General features: G+C 55.5%; 1 protein-coding gene across 3 annotated transcripts; it reads right to left on the bottom strand.

Moving 5' to 3' along the window:
- Window positions 1-946: 946 nt before the first annotated feature.
- MTHFSD (methenyltetrahydrofolate synthetase domain containing) lies at window positions 947-26,303 on the bottom strand. 3 transcript variants are annotated; one of them, XM_030297648.1, is made up of 8 exons: window positions 26,228-26,303; window positions 22,272-22,375; window positions 20,731-20,844; window positions 17,733-17,846; window positions 15,502-15,592; window positions 13,067-13,179; window positions 12,676-12,801; window positions 947-2,764 (listed from the first exon to the last, which is right to left on the bottom strand). In XM_030297648.1, the coding sequence occupies exons 1-8, from the start codon at window positions 26,241-26,243 to the stop codon at window positions 2,255-2,257; spliced, it is 1,188 nt and encodes a 395-aa protein (XP_030153508.1). In that variant the 5' UTR covers window positions 26,244-26,303; the 3' UTR covers window positions 947-2,254. The 3 variants fall into 3 exon arrangements, with proteins under 3 accessions (XP_030153508.1, XP_030153507.1, XP_030153509.1); XM_030297647.2 differs by lacking the exon at window positions 20,731-20,844 and adding an exon at window positions 20,585-20,698 and having other exon boundaries at window positions 26,228-26,277; XM_030297649.1 differs by lacking the exons at window positions 20,731-20,844; window positions 22,272-22,375; window positions 26,228-26,303 and having other exon boundaries at window positions 15,502-17,568; window positions 17,733-17,813.
- Between the last annotated feature and the right edge of the window lie 213 nt (window positions 26,304-26,516).

The following is a 26,516-nucleotide window of genomic DNA, read 5'->3' as shown; positions in this document are numbered from 1 at the left end:
ATCTCAAACGGGAGGGACTGTTTCCAGCTCAATGATCTGGTCATCTGGAGGCCGGGGTGGGGCCTGGCCATGGCTTCTCAGGCCGAGGAACATAGGTCGCGCGTGCCTTCCTCTGTTCCAGGGGGAAGCCCGTAAGCCAGGGCCAGACCACACGACAGCCGGCCGCCTCCGGGGCAGAAAGAGCTGCTTCTCCCCGGCCTTTCTAGCTGCTGTGCCCAACGCCCCTCACAAAGGTGCTCTCCGGCAAGCTCAGTGTCGCTGCCACCCTGCCTGCTTCCACTGGTCTCAGCATCCAGGACTGTCGCCTGGGATGGCTCCTGGGACAGCTCTAGGGCCGTCGCCACCATCACTGATACCCGAGCCTCGGGAACAAGAGGCTGGGACACTGAGCACCCGCCTCATACTCTGAGTGCCCTTCCTGGTGGCCCTGAGAGACTGGCACTCCCAGGCCTGCCCACAGCAGGAGGAGGAGAAAAGGCGTGTAGGCTGGTACGTTCAGGGTGCTTCTATCTCAGGCACTTGGGTCTTGGGTTTTGCTTGTACTGATCTATTTCCCACAAATATAAAAATGGTGAACTCACTTGGATTATCTGCATTTCAACATATCTGGATTATTCTGGATGCAACGGACAGAGAAGCCAAGCAAGCTGGCCTAACTGGGAGGGATGATGCCATAGCCCAAGGCAGGCTGGTGTCCAATTGCTGTGATCAGGCACGTTCCTCCCCCAGCCCACCGCCCCCCCACCCCCACCCCCCGTTGGCTCTGACGCACCCATGCCCGTATCCCATGTTTCCCAGCCGGCGTATCCACCAGCTGTCCTCACGGCTGGGACACAGCACGGGGCGAATAGGACAGCCACACGCTCAGTTCCTGGTCTCCTGGAGCACTGGTCTAATGGTGACAGATCGACGACAACAAAGTCCACGAGGACTAAACGAGAATATGTCAAATACAGGGAAAATTTATGGAAAAAAGACAGGAGAAACAAGGCAGAAAAGCAAAACAAAAAACCGTGAGGAGTCAGACGACCAGACTGCTGCTCTGGGTGAGGGGGTCAGGTTCAGCCTCTAACATCTGAGCCGGGCGCTGGGTGACGAAGCAAAAGGCAGCCACAAGGGTGGGGTGGGCGGTACAGGTGGGAAGAGAGAGCCCAGAAGATCTTTCCGCCCTTCGTTTGATTCCTGACGCCTTGGGAAAGAAGCCTACATTTACTGAGCAATCTCAGGGCAGGCTTTTCCGACGTCTCCACGGTATTTTCCTTGTAAAGCCAATGAGAAAGTGCTTTGGCGAGGGAGACCGAGTGCCTCAAGGTTTTCTTGAAAGCACACGCAAGCCAGGCCCTCCTGAGGTGTAACAATGTGCTTGCAACGTGCCCAGCACGACCTGCTGGTGAAAAAACTAAAATTTCTCACGTGTATACATTAAAAAAAAAAAAAAAAATCTCCATGTAAATGCTTTCTTTGACTTTTTGCCCAGGATCCATTGCAAAAGTGCTTCTGTTTAGAAAGCATAGTTCAGCCAAAATCCAGTTTGCTTTTTAGGAAAAGTGGAGGGAAAAAAACAAGAAACGTGGGGCATTAGGCAAACCGGCATGAGCGTCTGTCACTGTCTGTGACACAGGCTGGGACAGCTCATTCTCCATGGCGGGTACCTCCTACAAGACCATGTGGAGTGGAGGGTGTTCTCCCGGACGGAGGGGTGAGGCCGGAGAGGCAAGGAGGGCAGAGCAGTGAGGTGCGTACCGCCCCCCAGTCACACGGGCTCTCCGTCACGGACGCCAGCGCCAAGTTGTGACAAACAGCCGCACCCAGGAGACCGCACTTGTTGGCTTCTGCGACTTGAACACAGCTCTCCCCCTGCGGTGGTTCCAGACCCAGGATCCCAGGACAGCAGGGCGTGTACCTGCCAGGACCTGACCCCTGCCAGGGCCTCGCCCCTTACTCCCCCTCCCCCCAACCACAAACCCCTGGCTGCCACCGTTTACTCCGACTCGGTCCCCTGCGGCCTCTGAATAACCAGAGAAGCCAGTGTGGTGGCAACACCCGGCAGGTTACGGGACGCAGACACAGCAGGGCTGGGACATGTCGGCCGTGAGCTACTGGCTGACTCTCTACTCGTCAGGAGGTCCTGGGCAGTGACACAAGGCCGGGCCATCCTGGAGAGGCCTGGGCCCAAAGCCGCTCACACAGCAACGCTCTGCCGAGTCCCGCTGCCACGCCCCTCAAGTTCCACGGGGACCGGAGCAGCGCCCCATCACAGGTCGGCGACGGCCGGGCGACAGTCAGCCTGTGGCTCCTGCACGCGGCCGCCCGGCAGGTCGCTGGCCCTCTGCCGCCTGGCCAGTGCCACCGTCACGGTGGCCGCCCCCAAGCGCAAGCCCTGCAAGCGGGAGACGGCCTGCTGGGCGGAGGCCGGGGCCTGGTAATGCAGGAGGGCCCTGCCCCGGGGCCCCTGCCAAGTGAGCCTCTGGGGGACCGCTCCGAGTTCTCGGAGGGCTCTCTTCAGCTCGCTCACTCGGGCGTCCCGGGGAAGGTTCCCGACGCAAACGGTGCCAGTGGGCCCGTCCTCCCCCTGCGCAGGGCAGGGTTCTGGCAGGGGTGGGTCCCGGGGCCCCCGGACGGCGCTCAGGTGAGCTGGCTGCTGGCTGCTGGCTCCCAGGAGGCGCCGGGGCTCGTCCCGGAGGGTGACGTCTTTCCCAGCCTGCTTCTCTCGGTGACGAAGGCTTTGGAGTACTGGGATTTTCCCCATCACCTCCCAGCTGATCTGAAAGAGCAAAGCAGTCCCAGCTGTTCTCCGGGGGTCCCAACACGGTCACGAACAGAGGAGAAATCAAAGTCGCACGGGGGCCTCTGCCGCACACGCTCAGGTAAGCAGTCTCGGCCATGCTGCCCTAGGGGCCCACCCTGGCCCTCTGGGAAGCAGGACCCCTCGGTCCCCGTCCTGCCCCAGCTTAAGTGAAATCTGGGACCCCGAAGCCACTTCAGACTGTGCCCGACGTGCCACGGCAGCTGGCAGGAGTGGAACGGTTTTCTCTACTCGGGAAACAGAAAAGCGAAGGCCTCCTATGCAGAAGGGATAGCGGGGAAGGTCAGTGGAAAGAGGGTGACGGGTCACAGGTGGCAATCCCCCTGGTGACCTCCATGATAATCGGGGCTTTCTGCCTCCATGCCAGCCCCTCCTCCCAAGTCCCCACCCTGTGAGTGGGATGAGCTCTTTCACGGGGCTCCCTGGGGCCTCCCCCTTCCCCCCACTCCTCCACTGGAGGAGCGTTCCTCAGGGACCGAACCTTTCAACGTGTTGCCAAAAATGCAGAGTCAAGGCAAAGCTGAAACAGAACGCCACTTCTGAAAACTTTCTAGCAACGGGTTCATCAAGCTACAAAGCAGCCCTACACGAAACGTTAAGTCTCAATGAACAGGATTTCTACTTTGGCTCTTTGGGAAGCTGCAACAAAGGAGGCGGTAAAAGCACCCCGAGACAGGAGGCAGGGCCCCCCTCGAGTACCGGGATGGACAAGTGGGGTCCGCGCACAGAGGCGACTGACTCGAGCCCGCTTGCCGCATGGCAAGCCCTTCAGGTTAGGCTGAGCCTGGACGACTGAACCCGGGACAAAACCCGTCTTCTGTCGTTTAAGGAATCACATGGCAGAAAAGGAAGAGAAAGGCACTGGTGAGCCCTTCTTAGCAATCCCCAGTCTTTACAGATGCGTTCTGTCCTGCGTTAGGGCACAGAGCTTGTACATGACCAATTACAGGGCATGGTGGGCAATGGTCCCATCACGGGACTTCCCACAAACGTGGGCACGTCAGGATACGTATCAGCGTACGAGCCGGATAGATGTAACTTCCCTCTACAAGTAAATAGCCCACCTAGTAACGATGTTCTCTTTCCATTCAGAACCGTATGTCACTAGAGTAATGGTTCTCATCCCCGGCAGGGGTCAGACACCTTGGGAGAGAAGCCGGGGTTCCTTCCCAAGGAGGAGTCCCCCGCAATTCTGTGCGCAATTTGCCAGTCTACTCCGGGGTCTCCAAACCGCAAGGGGCACACAGGCCCCAGGTTAAGGATCAGCGATTTAGAGAAAGGGTCAAAGAAACTCAAACACCCAAGAACGGTCGAGCCCCTCCTCGCAAACTTCAAGGCTGCTGGTCCTCATTAATCTGGCACCTGGTTCTCTCTGCCAGCACTAAGTGGACAACACGCCCACCTTGGCCCACCTCTCCGCTGGCTCAGATCCCTCTCCAAACGGACACCACCCTCGCTCCCGGGCACGGCCACGTCGGAAGCCTCTGTGCCCGGTTCTTGCCCACTCACGTCCTCAGAGCAGCACAGAGACTCTCAGCCGTCACAGAAAGACCCTGTTCAGAGACAACCTCCCCCTAATGTTTCCCAGTGTCGAGACGCCAAGAGACAAGCAAAAACCACGTCTGCACGGACACATGCGTGAGATGAAGCTTCTCTTTTCTAATCAAAAGGGATCCTTCTTCCACTGGACTCTCTGCAATTCTCCCGAACTGATTCACTCAAAGGTGACAGAGCTCCCAGGCCAGTACCCTGGAGGCTCTGGTCCCAAGGCGTCCGGAAGATGGCCTGGTCCAGCAACCGACCCTCCCACGCCTCCATTCTACCTTCTTAAAGAGTTCACATTCCCGTGACGCCTCCATTCTACCTTCTTAAAGAGTTCACATTCCCGTGTCCTTTCAGAGTACTTAAAAACAGATTGAAACTGGTCATAATCAGATTCTTTTTATTTGCTAAGGAATCTCTACACTCGACGTGGGGTTTGAACTCACAGCTCTGGGATCAAAAGTCACGTGCTTTTTTTTTTTTAAAGTTTATTTATTTTGAGAGAGGGAGAGAGCGTGTGCCGAGAGTGATCAGGGGAGGGGCAGAGAGGGAGAGAGAGCATCCCAAGAAGGCTCTGCACTGTCTGCCTGTGCAGAGCCTGACGCGGAACTCAATCTCACAACCGTGAGATCGTGACCTGAGCCGAAATCGAGTTGGACGCTTAACCGACTGAGCCACCCAGGCGCCCCAAGTCACATGCTCTTCCAACGGAGCCAGCCAGGTGCCCCCAAACTGGTCATATAGGTTCTTCAGGATGTCTTGAAGTTACCAGATCTAGTATTTAGAAAGGATGACCCAACTCAAAGTTGCAATTACAGTCGGAGGAAACGTGTGACTACGTACTTCTGTGGCAACGCTGAATGTCGTTCCACCCAACACCCGCGAGGCCAGATCTCCTGGTAACAGCACTTGCGCCAGCACCCGCTCCGAGCGGTCTTGGCCGGGTGATCGCCCCACATGCTGAAACCCCCACGTGCTTCTGCCCAGCGAACCACGGGGCTCCCTCCGGCAGAAGCTAGCGTTCTCAGGGAACCTGACCCAGGGGGCGAGGTTCCACACTCAGGCAGCAGAGATCCATTTAAAAACGCGTCACGGGGGCGCCTGGGTGGCTCGGTCGGTTAAGCGGCCGACTTCGGCTCAGGTCATGATCTCACGGTCCGCGAGTTCGAGCCCCGCGTCGGGCTCTGTGCTGACAGCTCAGAGCCTGGAGCCCGTTTCAGATTCTGTGTCTCCCTCTCTCTCTGCCCCTCCCCTGTTCATGCTCTGTCTCTCTCTGTCTCAAAAATGAATAAATATTTAAAAAAATAAAAAATAAAAAAATAAAATAAGAACGCGTCACGTGGGGCAAAAGCACACCCGCTCCGCACCCCACAGGGGGGCGCTGTATCCCAAGCAGGCACAGGTACACACTGCGAATGGCTGAACAACAAAAATGTTTTCACTGGGTACGCATTCTGAGCTAAGTCTACAGCACCGCAAACACACTCAGACACACACACCACACACACACACACACACACACACACACACACACACACACCCCTTTACAAGGGGAAATGCCAACTGCGTCACCGTTGCCTAAAACTGCTGGTCTCAAGACAGGATGGTTTCGGGTAAGGAAGGACAAAGCTCAGCGTCGGCTCATGCTTGCACGCCCACACGTTCTCAATGGAAAAATCTCCCCGACTAAGAGGTGGCCACTTTTGCCACTTTCCCAGCTGTCTGCCATTTCTGTGCTCTTTGCAGAGTGGCTGGGGCTGACGGCTGTCCCACAGCTGACACAGAGGCCTCTGTGCGCGGCTAGACGGGCTGGCTTCACGCTCAGGACAGTCCACGCGGTGCGACGCTGTTTTTCCTGGCTGGCCATTAGGAACATTTGCTACATCTGCGAGTGTGCCATGTGACACGAAAGATTTTTGCCTATTAACCAAACATACAAACACGTTTCTGCCTTTCAATAACTAATCATTCCATTAAAAGATAGTATAGCGAATTTAACTTTCTTTTATGTGCCAAAACCATTCTCCACTGACGTTTTACGAAGATCGTGTATAAACATACGTTCTCTTTAAAGATGAAAAATCCTGTCCCCTGGAAATACATGCTAAATCCAATGCAGACCAGCAGCCTAACTCTCAAGGCACCTGCGGCCAACTCAGAAGGAAGACTCCGGTTCTAACCTTGCCTCCGCCAACCCCTGGCTTCAGAATTTCACGCCTGTTGCTTTTCCTGACTCTCCCTTTACTTGAGCAGAAGATACAGAGACTGGGAGGGAGGATCCTCACTCTGAAATGCTAGCACACGTTTGAGCTATTGCTGGCAAAGGAACGCCATACGTATTTCTCATGTGACATACAATGTCCACACAAATTACTACTGCCACACATGAGACCAACACTTGTCATTCACGGATCGAAAATACTTTTATTTAAAAAAATTTTTTTAATGTTTATTTATTTTTGACGGGGGGAGGGAGGGACGGAGGGAGACAGAGCATGAGCGGGGGAGAGGCAGAGAGAGAGAGGGAGACACAGAATCCGAAGCAGGCTCCAGGCTCCGAGCTGTCAGCACAAGAGCCTGACACGGGGCTCGAACTCACCAACAGTAAGATCATGACCTGAGCCGAAGTCGGAGGCTCAAGTGACCACCCAGGTGCTTGGATCGAAAATTCTTTCAAATACGGTACTTTCAAATGAGCAAGGTGAAGTGACTCGAGTAACCAAGCATGCAAGAACACAGCACAGCTAATGAACGTGCTGTCTTCCAAAAGTCATTCCTGCCTCGCAGCATCTGTTGGCTAATTATAGTGTCTCCTGATTGTAACAGGGCTCAATTTGTACGTCTTTTTGCACAGAGATGATCAAAGGTGTCACTTAATAGAAAAGGCCCCACAGGGCCACTCCTTTATAATTATGCTCTTACTGTGGGTGCTGAAGGACCAGGAGGGCAGTGACCGCACACCATCGCCCCATCGCACGCCACGCCCACAGTCAGGAAGAGAGGGGCCGTTTGGGGGTGGCCACGGAATCACTACGCAACACGGGGTAAAATGGTGTTTACTCGCTGGAACACATGATCACCTCCAACCCGTGCCACACATGCCAGCTTCTGTCCGCACACTTCGGTGCCCGCCCATCCTATGCTGTTCGGAGGGTGGGGACAGCCCGACAGACGAGCCCAGGAGCGCAAGGAGTCCCCTCCCACCGGGCCAGTTCGGAGCCGGGTGTGGCACGCGTTCCTGCCAGGCGGCTCCGGGCTCAGCTCCACACCGGGGCGTCCGCCGCGCGGGGAAGAGCGGCCCGTGTGGCCCCACCTCACGCACAGGCAGGTGCTCTGCACCAGCAGCTGGGGCAGGCCAGCGTCGCCCCCACGCACAAGCACAGGACTCCTGAGAACTGGGGCATCGTCTCAGGCGCCTGTTCTTACCCCCTGGGCGCGCGGCAAAGGGAGGCTCGTTGCAGAACTGGAGGCGAGCGCCCGGGGAGAAGGCTGCCCGCGGAAACCGTCTCTCCTCGGTAGTGTGGATGGGGGGCACGCACCCGCTGTGGGAAATTCAGAAAACGGTGAACAGATATCGGAATCCCCCTCTCGGAGACGGCTACGGTTCACACGCGGGCCTACTCCCGCCCCTTCCTGCGCGGGTTCCAGCGCCACGGGCTGAGGACACACGACACCGCAAACGTGCAGAGACGCGCACACTGCCCGTCCACCCGGCACATATCACACGAGCGTTTCCTCTCACCTTCAAATACTCTCAAAAGACTGCGTGTACTTTAATGACAGGGTTGGCATCTGGGACCCTGACGCACCTCAGGGCCCTGCATTATACGGGATGCACGCATCTCTACCTGAATTTCTAAGTATTTCTCTAGGACAGGTTCCTAGAAGTTCAATTACTGGGACAAATACAGCAAATCTTTTTAAATGGAAGGATCGGCCTAAGTCCCCGGCCCCGTGGTAGGTGTGGCTCAGTCCACATCTGGCTGTTACTTCCACACAACACTGTGATGCGGGATCGGAAAGCGGGCGTCTGCGTCCCAGGACGGCTGCTGCTCACAGAAGAGGTCCCTGTCCCCAAACCCTTTTCCTCAAGGCATGTGTCATTCTCAAGAAGTCAGTCAACCGGCGTGGTGACCATCTGGGAACAGCACTCCCTAACAGCCGTGGATGCTACAGAACTTTTTGTTTCTTTGAGCCTGTATACAAGGATGACCCTGGCAGAGCCCCATTTCCTCACTGAAGGACAAAATGAGTTGATCCGAGAAAGACAAACATCCAGACGTTGGTCAACAGAGTCCCACTGCTCCCCTCCGTAATCAGCGATGACACCTTTCCCACAATTACTGCAGGGAGCAAAGGGGCTGGGAAGCAGTCCTTTGATCTGTGGCTTCGGTGGCAAGGAGCAGTCTCGTGGGTGCCCCGGGTCTCTCTGGAGCTGCAGCCACACCCCGTTGCCTGACCATGTCTCCAGGGTACCCTTAAATAAGTATCATACCCTCCATCTACCCCATTCTAGCTCAGCAGACGTCAATAAAGGCACGGGTCTCGCCGTCCTGAGGTCCAGTCCGGTGGGGCCATGCGAGGGGAGCGGAGGTGTCAGAAACAACCTGGAGCCCCACGCGCAGAGGGCCCCGTCCTGCTTGCCAGATGCTCGTCTGGGTCTAGCGGGCAGCCAGGCTCTTGGGCAGGACACTGCACTGCTCTGTCGTGACCCGCCACCTTGCAGCCCTGGGAGCGGATGGGGCTGTGCGGGGGCTCCAGCCAGAGCTAAGGCCTGCAGGTCACCTTGCACATGGCCATCCACATCTACCCGGGGGTTCGGGACCCACCTCAATGGCCGGGTCTCATACCGTCCACCGGCCAGCTGGGCAGAGATCCTGGGAGGAACACCTCCTTTCACCGGGTTGGACCTGCTGGGCCGGGGGCTCAGGGGAGGCAGCTTGTGGCTGGAGTGGGGCAGTCATGGCACCTTGTAGCTTAGACAGGGAAAAGTCCCCTGAGTTTGACAGGTCGGCAGGTGAGAGGCCACTCTGAGGGAACAGAGGAACCCACATGAACAGAGCAGACGCACTTTCCAGGAGGAACGTCTCTTTCTCCTTCACCGAGAGGCAGTGAAGGGCACACGGTGATAACGCACAGCCACGGAATGACTCGGGCCAGGCCCAGTCTTGGCTCAGTGAACGTCTCAAAGGGGAACCGCGAGGACTCTGCCAGCCCCAACAGTGTCCAGGCACGTTTCTCACAATTACCGACTTCCATTTCACGCCTGTGACAGCCACGCCGGCAACAAAGGGCAAGTTTAGCCAGTGCTTCCGTGCTCTGCCTGTGGGGTCAGCACCGACGCTCTCCACGCTACAGATAAACTAATGGGGGGGGGGGGGACCTGCAGAGGGTGCACCAAGGTCACAGATACAGCGACTGAGAGGCCCTACAGTGGCTGCTGGGCTCTCCAAACTACTGCGCCCCCTGGTCACCCGCCTTTAAAATCACAAAGCACTTGGGGCGCCTGGGGGGCTCCGTCGGTTAAGCGTCCGACTTCAGCTCAGGTCACGATCTCGCGGTTCGTGAGTCTGGGCCCCACGTCGGGCTCTGTGCTGACAGCTCGGAGCCTGGAGCCTGCTTCCGATTCTGTGTCGCCCTCTCTCTGCCCCTCCCCTGCTCATGCTGTTTCTCTCTCTGTCAAAAATAAATAAAACATTAAAAAAACTTAAAGTCACAAAGCACAGGCAGAAAAGAGGACAAGGTGGGTCAAGGGCCCCCCCTCCCCACTGCCCAAAGGAACTACAGCTGGACAGCAGAGTCCATACCCGCTGGCCCCCAAGCGGGAGCACCACGTGCCTCTCTCAGAAGGTGGGGCAAAGGCCAGGGGAATCGAATGCTGCACAATCTTTGTGTATTTTTTTTTTTTTAATTTTTTTTAAATTTTTTTTTTTCAACGTTTATTTATTTTTGGGACAGAGAGAGACAGAGCATGAACGGGGGAGGGGCAGAGAGAGAGGGAGACACAGAATCGGAAACAGGCTCCAGGCTCTGAGCCATCAGCCCAGAGCCCGAATCTTTGTGTATTAAGAACGAGTAAAAAAAAAAAAAAAAAAGAAAACGTATCACACTTTGTACTTATTTCGTAACCTTCATCTGGGAGGTCTACAGTGGTTAGAAAAAAACTGTGATTCCAGATATTCCACAAAACAGACGAGAAGCAAACTCGGGGATTCTAATACCCACACGACAACAGTCTACGGGTAGAATATCCACAGGAGGATATGCCAACGTGTATCTCATAGTCCATCTGAAATCAAACCGTATCCTACGACTGAACTTCCCCACCCTTTCCCAAATCCTCAGTGGAATTCAGGGGTTCCCAATGTCAGTGAAAATTCCTTCCGGCTGCACACAAAGCGAGGCCAGAACAGAAGCCCCAGGGACTGGAGAAAGTTGCTGCTTTCACATGACCCCGTGCAAAGGGACGCCCTGTGGTGGGAGAACTAACACAGGACCCCAAAATGAGAAATGGCCTTTTAAAAGTTTGAGATTCTTGGGGCACCTGGGTGACTCAGTTGTTTAATGAAGCATCCGACTCTTGATCTCGGCTCAGGTCATGGTCTCACAGTTCGTGAGTTCAAGCCCCATGCTGGGCTCTGTGCTGACGGCACAAAGCCCGCTTGGGATTCTCTCGCTCCCTCTCTTTCTCTCCTCCTCCCCTGCCTGCACATGCTTTTTTTCTCTCTCTCAAAATAAACAAACATTAGATAGATAGATAGATAGATAGATACATAGATAGATAAAAGTTTGCGATTCTTGTGACACCAAGCTGGCTTAGTCGGTAGAGCACACAAATCTTGACCTCGGGGTTGTGAGTTCAAGCCCCACGTTGGGCGTGGAGCCTACTTAAAAAAAAATAGTAAAAATAAAAAATAAAAGTTTGAGATTCTTGCTCAGGCCTCATTAGCAATAGATCTTCCAGGAAGGGGCTGAAACAGTGGGGGCGTCAAAAACCAGTAAAGGCCTCAACGCCCTACGTACAAAGTATGGCTACTTCTTTGGGATCCCTGGTTCATTTGGTTTTCTTTTACACACGAGGAGTTACCTTCACCTAACACGACCAATAACATCGCCTGTTGATATTTTTCTTGTTAAAATCAGCAGAATGTGACCATGACTATTCCCCAAAGCAACACATCTTTGTTTTTCTTCCTGGAGAGGCCGCCCAGAATCTTCCTAATGTGGGCTGCAGTCGGCCTTCCGTCTGTGAAGTGCTGTGCTCCAGGGGACCTGTAGCCTTGCTGTAGTCAGCCTCTTGTGTAACCTGCCCCGACTCACATTCTCAGCCGTGAGCAAAGGCCATCTTGCTCCTGTGACCTGTGTATCAGCCTCCACTCAGAGCAGCTGTGGCCCCGAATTCCAAGTTAAACCCAAGTTCTCAGGAGAGACACCGAGGGACATCTTAATACTCACTAAGGGTGCCACTGGCTTCCCCACGGTGCTCAGCACGCACTCGGACCCCCACCGGCCCACTTTCAGGTCACGCCTGCCTCTCCTCTCTGCTTTCGTCGGGCTAACCTAGAAGGAGCCCAGAACTGCCTGGCCGTGGCGTCTGTGGGAAGGCCCACTGGGCCGTAGCATTTCATTTTGGTGTCAAGCTTGGAGGTGGAGGTTACGGGGTCTCCATGCCCAAGGGGAGGCTGCTTTCCAACTCTGGGCAATTCGGGTTCCAGGGATGGAAGGTGTGGAACAAAGGCTTCAGTCCATACCAAGCCCAAGCTGTGCCCGTCTCCTCAGTAGCTCTGGCCGGCAGGCGGGGCCCTAACCTGCAGGCTGGCCTCTGGGACCGACTTCCTACCGCAGACTATCGTGCCGTGTGCCGTGCAAATGCTGCGGATAAAAGTCACCAAGGCATCAGCTTACGAAGGCCACGGGTACCGCGTGGACGGCCAGGTCACACGAGACAACCTGGCACTCCCAGCGAGAAAGCCGACGAGGCAGCAGGAGGCTGTGGCCAGGACGGTGGCACGCAGCCCTGAGATGAGACCCGCCAGCAAGGCTGTCGGGGCATCGGCCCTCCGAGTGGGCAGCTCTTTCTGCCATGGACAGCTGGTGCCCTGCGGCGGGAGACCTTGCACCTGCCTGCTTACCAGAATCCCACGGGTTTGCAAAGTATATTCTTGGGCCCATGCCGGGAGACAGATTCAGGAGCTCAACTGTTCAAAAGCTCGCGGGTGATTGTAACGCACAGACACGCCAGGCCTGGGGACAGCTGCCATGCCAAAGGACGCCACACAGGAGGGGATGCCTCTGAGCTACAGGCCACTGCCGGCCACGGCACCCACCTTGGACCATAAGATTCCCGTTGGCTTTGGGCGCTCACACCCCGTGGCAATGACTCTCGTCGGAGTGAGAATGTAGTCCACGGTGAGGTCGTGGTCCTCGAGCAGCGCTTCAGGTATGTCGATGACCTGGTCAAACAGAAGGGGGTGAGGGGGCTGGCGGGCACACGGCTCCCGTGCTCACCGCACACACAGTAGACGCACGTGCCAGGCCCGAAGGGAGAAGGCCGCACCCGTCATGCTGCCAAACAGATCCGGCCCCCGCTGATGGCCGCCACTCGCGACAGCCGCGGAGCGAAGGCAGAGACCACTCCGTCTCTGTCTCTCTCCCTCCCTCCCCTCCCGCTCTCTAGGGTGTGGCAGTGGCTCTGCTGGGCCCGTTCACGGGCAGCACCTGGCAGTCGTGGACGATGGTGACCACTGGTGTCTCCGGGCCGACCGCTCCCATCGACACCATCATGGCATATTCCAGATCAGCGTAACCTTCTCCCTTCCCAATTCTCCAACCTGAGAAACACGCAGAGCATCAGTAGTATCTCCGGAGTACATGTTTCATTAGGTCACAGTGGAAGCAGAAACCGGGACCCAGTATCCCCTGCCCCTCCTCAGAAACTGCCACAGTGAGCCCACGGGCGGGCGGCCCCCCAGTAGTGGGGTTCAGGGGACAGAAGACACTGCGCATGCACAGCAGTCAGCACGCAGTGACGTGAACCTCGAGCCCTTTAAACGTGTTACAAGAGGAAATGGAACCTTGTGTTTGTATGAGCAGAACTCAGGTTTAAAAGTAACGAAAGAGCGGTTTCTAAAAAGATTAAGAACAAATTTCTACTAAACACAGAATCTTTTTAAGCTATTTCTCTTGGAAGAGAAATAAAAACGAAAATGAGGGACAGGCGATTTAAGACGGCATCACTTTGCCTTGTGAAAAGCGCCACAGGAGGGCGGGGCCGGCGGCCCTGGTCCCAAACTGCAAAGTCCGAGGTGGGGCGAGCGGAAGGCTGAGCCCGAGGCTGGATGAGAAGCTACGCGGCAGGAAGGAACGCGGCAAGACGGGACCCTGGCTCCCAAGAGGATCGACACCGTGCCGTTAGGAAGCCCGTGACTTCTGCACAACCTCGGCATCAGCATCATCACAAAGGGCATCAGTGCTCATGGGTCTAAAATGCTGGTCTGTCACGCAACTCTTACAGTCACCAACGTCCAGCCACGCGTGCAAATACACGAGACAAAGACAGTTCCACGCAGAATTGTCTGAGTCACAAAGGATGTGGACAGTCTGCACGAAGAGACAGGCAGGTGAGCAGCAAACACAAGAAATGACCACCTTTGCTCACCATGGAATGCAAATCAAGCGGCAGGTGGCACACGACTGCTCACTACGGGACGGGTAAGCACCAGAGTGTGGTTATTCTAGTTACTGGCACGGGAGCAGGGAGGGAGGCGAGCTGTACAGGGCTGGGGATGCGAGGTGGGTTATGTGGCTACAGCCACCGGGGTTTAAAGTCCACCCTTTGCCTCGGCAATTCACTTGTTAGGATTATGCCACGGAAAGCCCTGGAAGGCACCACAGACTCAACCCCAGGACTCTGGCTCCCTTTAGTGTTATCTGTAAGGGAAAAGCCAAAACCAAACCCCGGTGACACCTTAAGTGCCCATCAGTCTGCAGGGACGGACATCATCCGGCAGGACACACAGTGCCGCATGTGCTGCTGCCCCCTTCTGGGGAAACAGAGTCAGCACAAACCACCCCAGAGAGAACGCAGGACACGTGTGGACTCACAGGCATCTCTCTCACAGACACAAGGAACTACGGACGGTGGACGCCTGGGAAGGGCACGGGTGATGCTTTGAGAAGCGCCTGATCATCTTTGAAAAGAAGGCCCTGCTAACTGCCCCTTGCCAAGAGCACGGCCCCAAGCCTGTCCCCGGGCCTCGCGGCCTCTGGGAAGCCAACCCTAACCTACCCAGGGCTGTGCTGCCCCTCCTCCTCTCCTCTCCCGCTGCACCCACCTCCGCCACCTGGCACGTAAGGGCCAGCCCTGAGGTCGCTTCCCAGATGATGCCCAGCTCGAGGCCTTAGGGTCACTCTGCTGACCCTCGCCGGTATCAGTGCTCACTTCTGTGTCGGGCACTGAGCACATCACACCGCAGTTCAGCCGCTGTGTCTGCTCTTCCCAGGCCCTGCGGCCCAAGGCAGAGACCACCCAGAGCTGGCCTGACACGGGGCCCAGAGCAGGCACCCAGGAGACGTGTGCCTCTGGGGACCCATCCCCAATGACACAGACAGAGCGCGTAACTGGAATACAGAGAAAGCAAAAGCGCGAACGAAGCACTACAACGGCTCCCATACTAGGGCAGAGTGAGAGACAGAGGCGAGCCCCCCGCCCCCCGCCCCCACTCCCCCCCTCCGAATGGCAAAGCACCAGGCCTCCCGGTCAGGTTCGGGACAACACGCGTCGCCCAGAGGCCGCCGCTTCCTAACGGAAACAAAGTTTAGAGCCTGACGTTTTCCCATTCACTGGAGGTTCTCCAAAACCAACCATTACTGACACACTACACACAAATCCAGCTCTGGTTCCAGGTAGCTTAAGAACAGAGGAAATATCTCTCACCACCTGAACAGAGATGATGTCACTTTATTTTTCCTGCTAAGAAAACTGAAAACACTGTAAAGGTATTGAGTGTGAGGGACAAAATGAATGAGAGAGACAGTGGTGACTCAGAGGACAGGAACGTGTCCAGAAACTGAAATTACTTACCGTCAGGGTCTAGGAGACGGAGAGACAGCAGAATGTCACGCTGCAGGTCACGGTGCGATTTTAACCTTACCTTTTTCAGAAACGGCAACGGACCCCACCACCACCAAATCCACAAGGACCCTGGAATCCAAGCCCACGGGGGTGCTGTAGTTGCGCACGCCCTGCGAACAGAGACGTGGGCCTGAATGCTTCCCGGGCGGCGAGCAGCTGGCCCCCCTCACAGTCCACGGGCGAGGAGCTCGCAGGAGGCAAACTCGTGCCCTACGACAGGCACACAGCATCATGGGAGCGGCATTGACGATAATTTCCCACAGTTTCTGCCCCAGGACAGATGGCGCTTTGGAAGGGACAGCACAAATGAGTAAGGCGGTAATTTCACAATACGGAGCAAATCAGAGGAGTGCCGTGGTTAGAAAAGAGGGGGGGGGGAGTCACACGGAACCATGTGCAGACCCCTGTGCGCCCCGTGACCTCAGCAGGAGGAAGCTCTCTGACCCTCAATGTCGCCATCCGTAAGGCAGAGGCGCTGCCCACGGCCTCGTCAGGCTGCTGTGGAACGGAAGGAGGTGGCGGAGGTGATGCACTTCGTGCATGAGATGGGGCCAGCAAGCGCATGGGGCAGACTCATTAAGTGTGAGATGCTGGGGGCCGCCACTAGCACGCAGAGCGTATTCACTCCTGAGATAGGACTCAACCCACACCCACCTAACGTACACACGTTTACACCGAGGGGGCCCGTATTTCAAGAACAAGGGGGCTGATGTGGTCCTGCGTCTCAGACGTGAAGGGGCACAGATCAGTCCGGCAACCAGATCACGGCCCCGCACGGACCCACGTCTGTGTCCCGCCCTCCACTGCTGCAGCACACCACGACCCGCATCCGTGCACACGCGCGGCCGTGAGGCTCTCTCCACGTTGCCATTTTCCCCAGCCAGGAAGAAAAGGAAAACCTCCTTCTCGGGTTCCGGTGCGTCATGTTGTAACAGAGCCCGAACTCGGCCATTCAAACCCTACTGAAGCTCAGTCACGAGTGCTGGCCCGGCTCCGCTCGGGGCCCAGTCACACTTTCAGGGGCGCGTGTGAGGGACCGGCCACCTGACCCGGGCCTCAACCCCAGGACGGGAACTGCGCTTACTCTCCCGAACCTACGACTGCTGTGCGGCTCATCACGCTCCCCGCCGGCTCTGGGAAACGCGAGTGCGTACCCGTGGCCCGTGCTGCCAGCCGCGGACCATCCCACAGGGTGCGTTTCTGAACACCAACCAGAAGCACGACCGTCTCTCGTTTTTCTACTTTGAATTTCCCTTTGCACTTTTTTCTACACGTGTTTTATTACCGTTCTCTATTACACGGGTTTTTGTAAACCACATCAGATTCTATTTTAGGAATAAAGTTATCGATAAGTAACAATAAGCGTTCAATTTTTAAACATCAGACTTAAGCGGAAAATCTCTTTTAAAAAGGAATATCTCTTAATTATACAGCTGGCTACAGACACAATTAGCCCACGGTCATACACCAGGAGGAAAATCGTGTTTAGGTGACACCTCTGCAGCCTCCACTGAAATGCCCCGTGTCGCAGAGCTGCTGATACACAGCCTTCAGCCGAAACCACTGAAGGAATGAATTCTACACCATTTATTGCACGATTCACATTTGACCAGCATTATCTGGCCAGGTGACCATCTTATCCTGCTTGTATTAAAATGATGCGATGGAAAAAATAAATAGGAATATCTTGATGCCTTAGTTTTCATTCCCGATAGATTAGGAATCAAAACGAGCGGGGGTCTATTCCAGGACTCTGAAACAAGTCACCAGATTCTATTTCTTCATCTGCAAAACACAAGGCAAATCCCACTACAGGGCAGCCTAGGATAGTATTTACACACTTCCGTTTGACTACACTGTGAGACACTCCGGAAAAGCCCGTCCCTGAATTACCCAAGTCGTTATTCAGAACTGCTGAGGCCACTTCCAGCTGAAGGGTTCTGCAAATCCCTGAGTCCCCACTTGCGCTGGTGGCAGTTCAGAAACTGCTAGACACCAGACAGTGACAGGCCAACACGGGGAGGTGTCAGAGGCCAGGCAACTCATTTCCTCTTCCTTTTTAACGGGAACTTTACAATCTGCAAACCTGTGCCAGAGAGAAACCGAGCAGCTCAAGTGGAGCCCGTGTACCTGTGGTTCTTCGACGTGGCTCCTGTATCACGGGACGGCTGGATGCTTGTCCAATTCCGCTCATCTGGCTTTGCGGAAAACGAAGTTCAGTTCTGTGGGGCACTTTGCGCCCGCACTTACCTGAGAGGTGGCGCATTTTCTCAAGACGTCCTTCGTTGCGCCGGGCGGCGGCGTGATCTTATTAAATAACCCCGTTCTCAGCCGTGGTGTTGGCACCAACAATGTTTTTTTGCTCTTTTAAAAGAAAGACAATCAACGAATTATATAGTTAAAGCCAGGAACTTCTTGTGTGCATTTTTAACGTTTCAGGCGCAGAGGCAAGCTGCTGTGACTGGCATTGTTGGGGAACGACTTCTTTGCATGCCTAATTAAATACAAAGAGTCACTCGGGCCACTGGCCCACCCCACAGCTGGTCATCAAACACGAATTCTAGTTTACTTGCCACTCAAAATCGACAGGCAATGACGATGCAAATGGGCACAGAAGCCCAAGGATTCCAACCAGGCCCTTCCTGTGGCCCCTCCCCAGTGTTACACACTCTGTAGGTACAATGCTTTCACTGGGCACCTGCTGCCCGGCCCGAGCCTTCTTTCTGTCCAGCAGATTCCAATCTCATTATAATCGATATTTTGGATTGACCTGAGTCCACAGCCCCTTTTCTTCTATTTAGTTCCCAAATGCCTTGGTTCTCCAAGTGTGGTCCCCAGCCAGCAGCGGCCCCTGGACGCCTGTGACAAATGACCAGAAGCTCAGGGGGCAGGCACACAGGTGACTCTGATGCCCAGGATGGTTCCAGAACCACTGCCACAAGCATCCCTGCAGATTATGCAGGGGCAGCCCATGAGCCAACTGTAAACTTATAAAATCTTTGGTGTAAAAAGAGTATATTTCAGTCTTTGTGCAGGAGATGACAGCCTGAGACCAACACAAGACCTATAAAATCGCGGGTTGGCATACTTAAAGCCACGACAGAGGAAATATTTCAACACAAGCCGTGACCACGTGCTCTTTTCGAGTGTGAAAGAGGTCTGGGTTCCTCTGTAGTCTGGAGACACTGGTGTGCTACATATTATTCTGGTTACTCCCTCTTTTCTGGAAGCTTCTCACCTACCAGCTCAGCGGCTCTCAACCCTACCTGCGCTTTAAAATCACCTGGGGGGCCGTCTAAGACTTAGCCAAGGCCCAGGGCCACTCAGAGCCTCTCATTCAGAAGGTGACACCGGCAATGACTAGTTTTCACAGCTCCCTGGGTGGGGCCGACGGGCGGCCAGGGCCGGCCCGGCCAGCGGCTCTCAAAGCGCCAGTGGGGTATCTGTTAAAAAGAGGCTCCAGAAACCGACTGAAGGTCTGGGAAACTGTGTATCCCCAAGAGCAGGCTTCCGTGTCCCCAGGCACCGGCTGTGGCCACGTGCGCCACCGTCCCTGCCGGAGCTCGGGAGGTGTCGCAAAGCCTGCAGGTCTACCTGCTTCCCAGGTGATTCTTAAGCTACTGGGTGTCCAGCAACAGCGAGGAGCCGGCGGCCCCGGAGCCCCAGAGCGCGGGGAGCACACGTGTCTTTTTCACCATCACGTCCCCGAGCTCTCAACCTGGAATAGAGCGGCTTCTCCGGCGTGGCCATTTCTCTCCCCTGAAGACAGAGAGATGGGGAGGGTGCTGCTACCCCAACCGCCACGTGGCTGCGCCCCTACAGGACGCCGGGACTCATCTCCAACCCACTCAAGGCTCTGACCTTGTGCTGAGGGGCCGACGGTTAAGAACCTCGCAGACGGACAGAGCTGGCCCCGTGGTCACGGTGCGGGTCACGATCCCAGCCCCACCACTGCCGACGTGGGCCTCGGCCAAGTCACCTGACCTCTCAGGGTCCAGTTTCCTGTGTCACGAGGAGCGGGGATCTCCCCTACAGGGCAGCTGGTAGGATTTAATGAGGTGATGCAGCCAAGCGTTCAGAGAGAGCTGTGCCCTTGCACACGGCGGGCACTCGCTGCAGGCCCTTCTCTGCTGCTGCAGAAATTACCTCATTCACTACAGGGAACTATTGTCCAGGAAAATAAGGCTGGCAAGACAGAATGCTTCCAGAAGAAAAGCCTAAATGGGGGTCTCCCCCTGGGGCTGAACCACAATCAGCAAACGTGAGGATTCCCCACACGCGAGCCTTGGAAGGGCCAGAGCAGGAGCCCCGCACCCCCTCGGTCCCCGCAAAATCACCTTCGGGTGCTCCCTTCGCCACAGGCGGCAGGGCGCCCCCAGGCCCGAGGCCTCGGGAGCCGCGGGAAAGCCGGCCTGCCACAAGGCGCACGGCTGCGCAAGGAGCTCCGGAGATCCCTGTTCACGTTCTCCACGGCGACTGGTCTCAGCAAAACAGCAGCCACCATCACCTTGAATCGGTGATGTTACTACCGCTGTTATCTGCATGTTACCGCTTTTACGGTTTAGACTTAACTTACACGTTTATTTTGGTTTTACGGTTGCATGGGAGCTATGAGCGTTTAAGTTTATACCGTTCTGTTTACACGTACTAAGCTGGTGAACTGACAGCAACCCTGGGGGAGTTGTTTTTTTTTTTTTTTCTTTAACAGGGGCCTACATATTTTAGGAAACGCTGTTCTGATTTGTATATTCTGGAGATGTCATCAGATCTCTCACTCACGGGTTATCAAAAATGTCAAAGAATTATGATATAAAAGCAGCAGAAGTAAATAATCTTTCTCTTCTGACGAAGCACATCCGATTTAAGAATGCTCGAGGTGACCGTTCTGAACATCTTTTACCTGTGGATTCAGGAACACTCGTGACTTCTGACAGACAAATGAAAGACACGTGGACCGTTCTCAAGTAAAACTCCCAGGGTGTCCTGCACTGGAGGGAGTCAGAAGCCCCATCTTCCTCAACAGAGGCTTGCGCCCATTTGCAGGCACCTGGAGCCCGCATCTCGCCAGCGGCCAGGGCTCTGGCTCAGGAAAACGGGGTTACCTGCAGCGCCAGCAGCCGGATGCCTTCCAGAGGTTTGTCGGGGTCCACTTTAACTTCCCGTGTTCTGGCAAAAACTTCTAGGTCTCTGACGTTTTGGCAAGCCAGATAAGAACCCTAGTTAGGCAAACAGACAGAGGTGCACTTACGTCGAGGACGAAGAAGCGAGCGTTTGTCTGGGGAGCGTCAGGATTGACCTTAATGGTTCTGGCCATTTTGAACGCCTGCAAGCGTGGGAGGTGCTCGGCAGCACGGGAAGCACCCTGTTTTTAAATGCAATTGCACATTACCAACAGGACGGCCGGATCCCGGGCCTACAGCATGCGCGAGCGAGCGACTGCTCTAGCTTTTCACCCAGACAGGCGGGGGGGGGGGGGGGGCACTAATTCTCAGGCAATATCCAGGAGTCGCCCAGAGAAAAAGTCAGTGTAGAAAGGAGCTAAAAAAGCCAGCCTCACCCCAATTTATTTATTTATTTTTATTTTTTTAATGTTTACTTTCAAAGACAGAGAGAGTAAAAGAGAGAGAGAAAGCATGTGCCACAGGGGAGGGGCAGAGAGAGAGAGGGAGAGCGGGAAACCCAAGCAGGCTCTGCCCTGTCAGCGCAGAGCCAACGTGGGGCTCAATCCCACGAACGGTGAGATCATGACCTGAGTGGAAATCAAGAGCCAGACGCTGAACCACCCAGGCGCCCCATCCCCAGTTTATTTTTAACTGGAATAAGATATACATTCCAAAAAGGCGTAGACATCGTGTACAGTTTGATGAATTTTCGCAAAATGAACACGCCTGTGTTTACTACTGCCTAAACCAAAAAAGAGCGGATTACCACCAACTCTCCAAGTTGCTTCCTTTTTAAACATTTTTTACTGAATCTGTGCACCTTTCTCTTTCTCCTGTACCTCACGGCAATTTCTCTCCCTGGGAAAACAAGCACTAAAACAAAACAAAGCAGCAACACAAATCATACAAAAAGCACGGGTTTTCGAAGCAACAGGGGCTTGTTTCCAAGAGGCCGGGGGTGGGGAGACGAGGTCCAGCCAAAATGGAGGATGACGGCAGGAAACGGCCACACATGCTTTGGGCTGACGGGGCATCGGTGTGTTTTCAAAAAGCGCTTTGTCTTTCTTGTGGAAAAGGAGCCCAAATTATGAGCTGTGTACGTTTGCCCGTCCAAGTAAACTTGTTTCCTGTGAACGCTACCACACACAGGCATCTCGGATTAGCTTCTATTCTGCACACGGGGAAACTGAGGCCTGGCATCACCGGGGGCTGCTGAGGCCTTCCTCTCCAAAGAAACTGGCTGGGGCTCCCCTCTCAGAGCGCATCAGTCGCTGCTGCTCTTAAGGAGCAGCTTGTGAAAAGGCACCACAATGACATGCTTGCAGCCAGGACAAGTGTCTTACTCCCTGTCAAGGGGTGAACAGGCCCCGCAGCATCAGCTCGTGACAAGATGCCACCAACCACCAACCCCGCGCAGAAGGGCCAGTGGCCGCGAGAGCGAAGCTTAAGTGACTGGGATGAGGGGCGTCTCAAACCAGAGGCCAGGCCAGCGGCACGGATTTCGCACCACTACTCACTGCCCACCCCACTCGGATGCACCACGAGGCAGGACAGTGACCGCATGACTATCTCGCTCACTCGGGACTCTCCTGTTTTCCTTCTGAATGCTCCGGGAAGGCTTCAGTACCTTGAAGTTGGGAATCCTGTGATGAACAGGCCGGGGAAAATCCGCTAAGTTTCGTGATTCCATGTAGTCCCAGATCTGTTCGCGAATGTCCTGTTTGGAAACACCTATGGCAACAGAGGGTGGGGGCGGTTAACGCGGCAGAAGGGAGTCCCGCAGAGGTGCGGCCGCTCCAGCACGCTCGCGCCAGGCCAAGCCAGCGCTTCTCATCTGCACAGCGAAAAATCAGGGTTAGTGATAAAGTCGCAACAGATTGGTAACGTCCGAAAACAGAGTAAACTCAAGACAACCCAGGTGTTTAATCCGGCCCTGCTGAAAACAAAACGCAATCCAAGCCCCACGCCCTGTCCTCGCTTGGAAATGTGCGTGCCGCTGGGTCAAGGCACTGCAATCCTCAGTCTGTCCAGCTTTGCCATGGCCGTGATTAGTGCGCTCGGCTGTAAATCCAGAAAGCTTGTTTTAAACCTAAGGGCTTTGTAAACCTATTATTTTTGGATTACCAATTACAACCCCCTTTATTAGCGCAGGAATTTCTTTTTTCTATACCCAATTTAGGAAGGTGCATTTTTGGCAACAAATAATCTTTATTTGAGCAGAGCAGTGTTGATGAAATTTGCATTAACCACGTACTCTTCCTAAGAGTTAAGAACCATAAGGAGCAGTCTCCGGTTAGGTACCAGCACCTTCCTATAGGCATATTTTTAAGTATTCACTTAATTTCCATTTTTGTTGGTCCAAAAGGATATCCTCGCACTTGCTCAGAAGTCTGTTTCAAGTCACTTTACCTACCACTTGACCTGTTTTCTTTTCTTTAGTATTTATTTTTGAGAGAGATACAGAGAGTGAGCAGGGGGAGTTACAGAGGGAGAGAGGGACACTATATCTGAAGCAGGCTCCAGGCTCTGAGCTGTCAGCACAGAGCCTGAAGCAGGGCTCGAACCCACGAACCGCGAGATCATGACCGGAGCCGCTCAGGTGCTCCGTTGTCTGTTTTCGTAACAACTTGTTGTGCGGCCAGCACTGCGAATCATGAGGCAGGGGACTCCCCATGAGGGCATCTCATGCGCGGGTATGCTCTCAACACCAACGAGGGCGAGTGCTTCCTACCCTGTGCCATCTGAAAGTCGCCGCAGGGACACACATGCATCGCTGTGGCTGGCAGTGAAAGCCGACCTCTTCTTTTCCGAGAACTTGGATGGTGTCCCTGACAGCTGACAGGAGGTGCTACAGGACTGTGTGCGGCTGGGACACCTCTCGTCACCTTCCTGGGTGCATACCTGGGGCAGGTACAACTTCACAGGTCCCGAGTCTCCCTTAAATGAGTGCAGGCTCTTGAGAAGCGACCCAAGGGAGCGGCCCAGGATCAGAGAGAACGGGGAGTTGCCTGGACGGGTGGTGGGATGGGGCTGGCAGCTGGCTTCCCCCCATAGACATTTCTGAACAGTGTGGCTTTGATTCATGTGAATCAGTCACACTCCAAAAGTTTATCTTTCATAACTGGACACTCTTAACACAGGCAAAGGGAGCTATACTGACAAGCCCCTCCCCTGGCCGCCTGCTGGCTACCAGGTCCCTTGCCCCAGGGCGGTCAGTGCACCCCTTGTTTTTTCTCCTGAATTCTTCCCAGGTACGTCTGGCCCCACACAGGAGACACTTCCTGTCACCACCTCTTCCTGAGGCGGCGCATCACGCAGACAGCCCACACTGCCCCGCACATTGGTGTTTTTGCCGGACATCTGGCAGATGGGCCCATGTGGTATACAAGAGCGCCGCTGTCCTCATGGGAAGCCGCACAGTTTTCCACTCTAGGGACAGGTCAAAATTTACCCAGTCTCCTTCTGAAGGGCAACAGGTGGTTTCCAACCTTCGGTTACTGACGTGCACTTCGCCACCCGCTGCCCATTTTGCCCCGTGTTAACCCCCCACGTGTAGTTCTAAGGGGTAAGGGCCACAGCCACAGGCTTCCACTCGCCTACACCGTCTGGCTAGGCCTAGAACTCCCCAGCACGGCATTCGGCCCAGTCCCAGAGCCTCTTGGGGCCACTGCAGGCGCCGCTGGTGCCTCGTGACCCTAGCTGTGCCTCTGGGCCGCTCCAGAAATCGGCGCTGCAGCTGTGGGAGCACTTCGGGACCCGCGTCTATAAGACGCAGGCTGAGCTCACGCTGCTGTCAGCCTGGGTGGGGCCACACAGCCAGTTTCCAGCACTTGGCTTGTCTTTCCCGCCGGGAGCTCTGTTGGCAAGTTGGCTCAGCTCTGTGTCCCTTGGGCAGACCCTCACTCTTCAGGCCTCAGCTTCAGCACCACCTCCAGGAAGCCCGCCCCCTTCCACTCTGCTCCAGTGCCTGGGGATCTCTTTGTCACAGGGCCACCAGGAGCTCTGGCCTGCAAAGCCTTGCTGCGCACGTCAGCCCCATCTCCCACTATTCCTCACTTTGGATTCAAAACGTGGCTCTAGCATTGTCGGTCCCTGGTTCCACACACCTGCCCACCTCTCTGCCTCTCAGGACTTGGTATCTCCTCTCCCTTCAGGGACACACCACATCCCCCTGGAAGTATTTCGAGGGCCCAGTCACAGAAAGATGTCCCTCCTTCAGGAACTTGGAGCACCCTAACTGTCTGGTTTTTTCAAACACAATTACATTGGCACAACTATAAGATTACTACACTTATCACTTTCACTAACAACCCACAGGTGCTACAGTATCCCCAACACCGTGCAGGATGCGGTGTGGGACACAGGAAATATAAGAAATTGTGACCCTTGCTCTGGGGAGTCCATCACAAACATCTGAGTGACTCCCATTTAGAAAGCAATGGGCTGGTTGGAAGGTGCAGGGAGCCTGGAAGGGCACAGGTCCTCCTACATGTGGAAGGTTACAGAAACATGGGAGATGATTAGGATAATAAAAGATGACACATATTTATGTGTGACATGCCCGAACCCGGTCCCATAACTGCCTATTCACTCCCCTCAACAGGTTGTGGGCCCCGTCGGGTGAGCTAGGGTCTCACTCATCCTCTACCTCTGGCTCTGAGCTCAGTCCCGGCACTCGGCAGGCATGTGAACTACCAGCACCTGTTTACTGGGCTCTTCACATACTGCACACCTGGGAAGAGCAGAGGTTTATTTATTCCCAGACCCTGGCTCACTGTGGGCTTTAGTATTGGGTGTTATCCTTGCCAAGAAACCCTGCAACCATCACCAAAGCTCTTCTCCACTAGAGGAGCACAGGGGCAATGAAGCAAGTGTCCCCAGTGCCTGGACAGGGTCTGGTACAGTGACACCTCAGAAAACATTTAAGAGGGCGGTGATTTTTTTTTTTTAAGTTTACTTGTGGGGGGCGGAGGGGAGGGGCAGAGGGAGAGAGAGAGAATCCCAAGCGGGTTCCGTGCTGTCAGCGCGGAAAGGGGGGCTTGAACCCATGAACTGTGAGATCGTGACCTGAGCCGAAATCGAGCCGACTAAGCCCCCCAGGCGCCCCTAAGAGGACGCTGCGAACCGGCGTTTAAGATACATTGCTTTGCAGCCGCGCCCCTGCCCCTGGAAACCAAGTTAAATTGGTTTCCGGTGAGCCGTAAGCGCAGCTCTCACAGGTGGTAGTTACGACCGGCACGGGGCCCACCGACACCACCAGGTGCACAGCAAGTAGCCCTCTCTCTCTTCTCCCCATGACAGCGTCGGATATCAGGGTCGGAGACCACCGCCGGGTAGACCCCCCCACGCCCCGCTGGGACCCCTCCGGGTGCCCCCGTCTCTCCGGTGGTCCCCGGCCCATCCCCTCTGGCCCCGCGCGCCTCTCCGGTGGTCTCCCGGCGGCCGCTCACCTACTCCCCACTCGGACAGTGGGTGACCCGGCGGCCCCTCACCCGCCCGCCCCGTGCCCGTCCGGTGGCCCCTCACTCGCCCCCACGCCTGCCCCTCTGGTGGGTCCCGCCCACGTCTCCAGCAGTCCCTCACCGGTCCTCCGCTCCATGACGACGCGGTCGGCGAGCGACGCCTCCAAAGACGGAGTCGGCGCGGAGTGACGTCATCCGCCCGCGCACTCTGCCCGCGCCTGCGTACTGACCGCAAAGGGGGCGGGGCGTCGCCGCGGAGGCCTGGTGCGAAGGGCATGGAGTGCGCATGCGCGTGCGTCTCCGCGGGCGGGGTGGAGGGACGTGCGCAGAGAGCCTGGCTGGGTGCCCGGGCTGTCATTTGTTCACGGAGCAAGTCAGTGTTGAGCGCCCGTTCCCACGGGCGTTTGCAG

The sequence above is a fragment of the Lynx canadensis genome, chromosome E2 (assembly GCF_007474595.2).
Source record: "Lynx canadensis isolate LIC74 chromosome E2, mLynCan4.pri.v2, whole genome shotgun sequence".
Taxonomy (NCBI): domain Eukaryota; kingdom Metazoa; phylum Chordata; class Mammalia; order Carnivora; family Felidae; genus Lynx; species Lynx canadensis.
The sequence above is the reverse complement of the archived record's forward strand: the minus strand, read 5'-3'. Positions and strand labels throughout refer to the sequence as shown.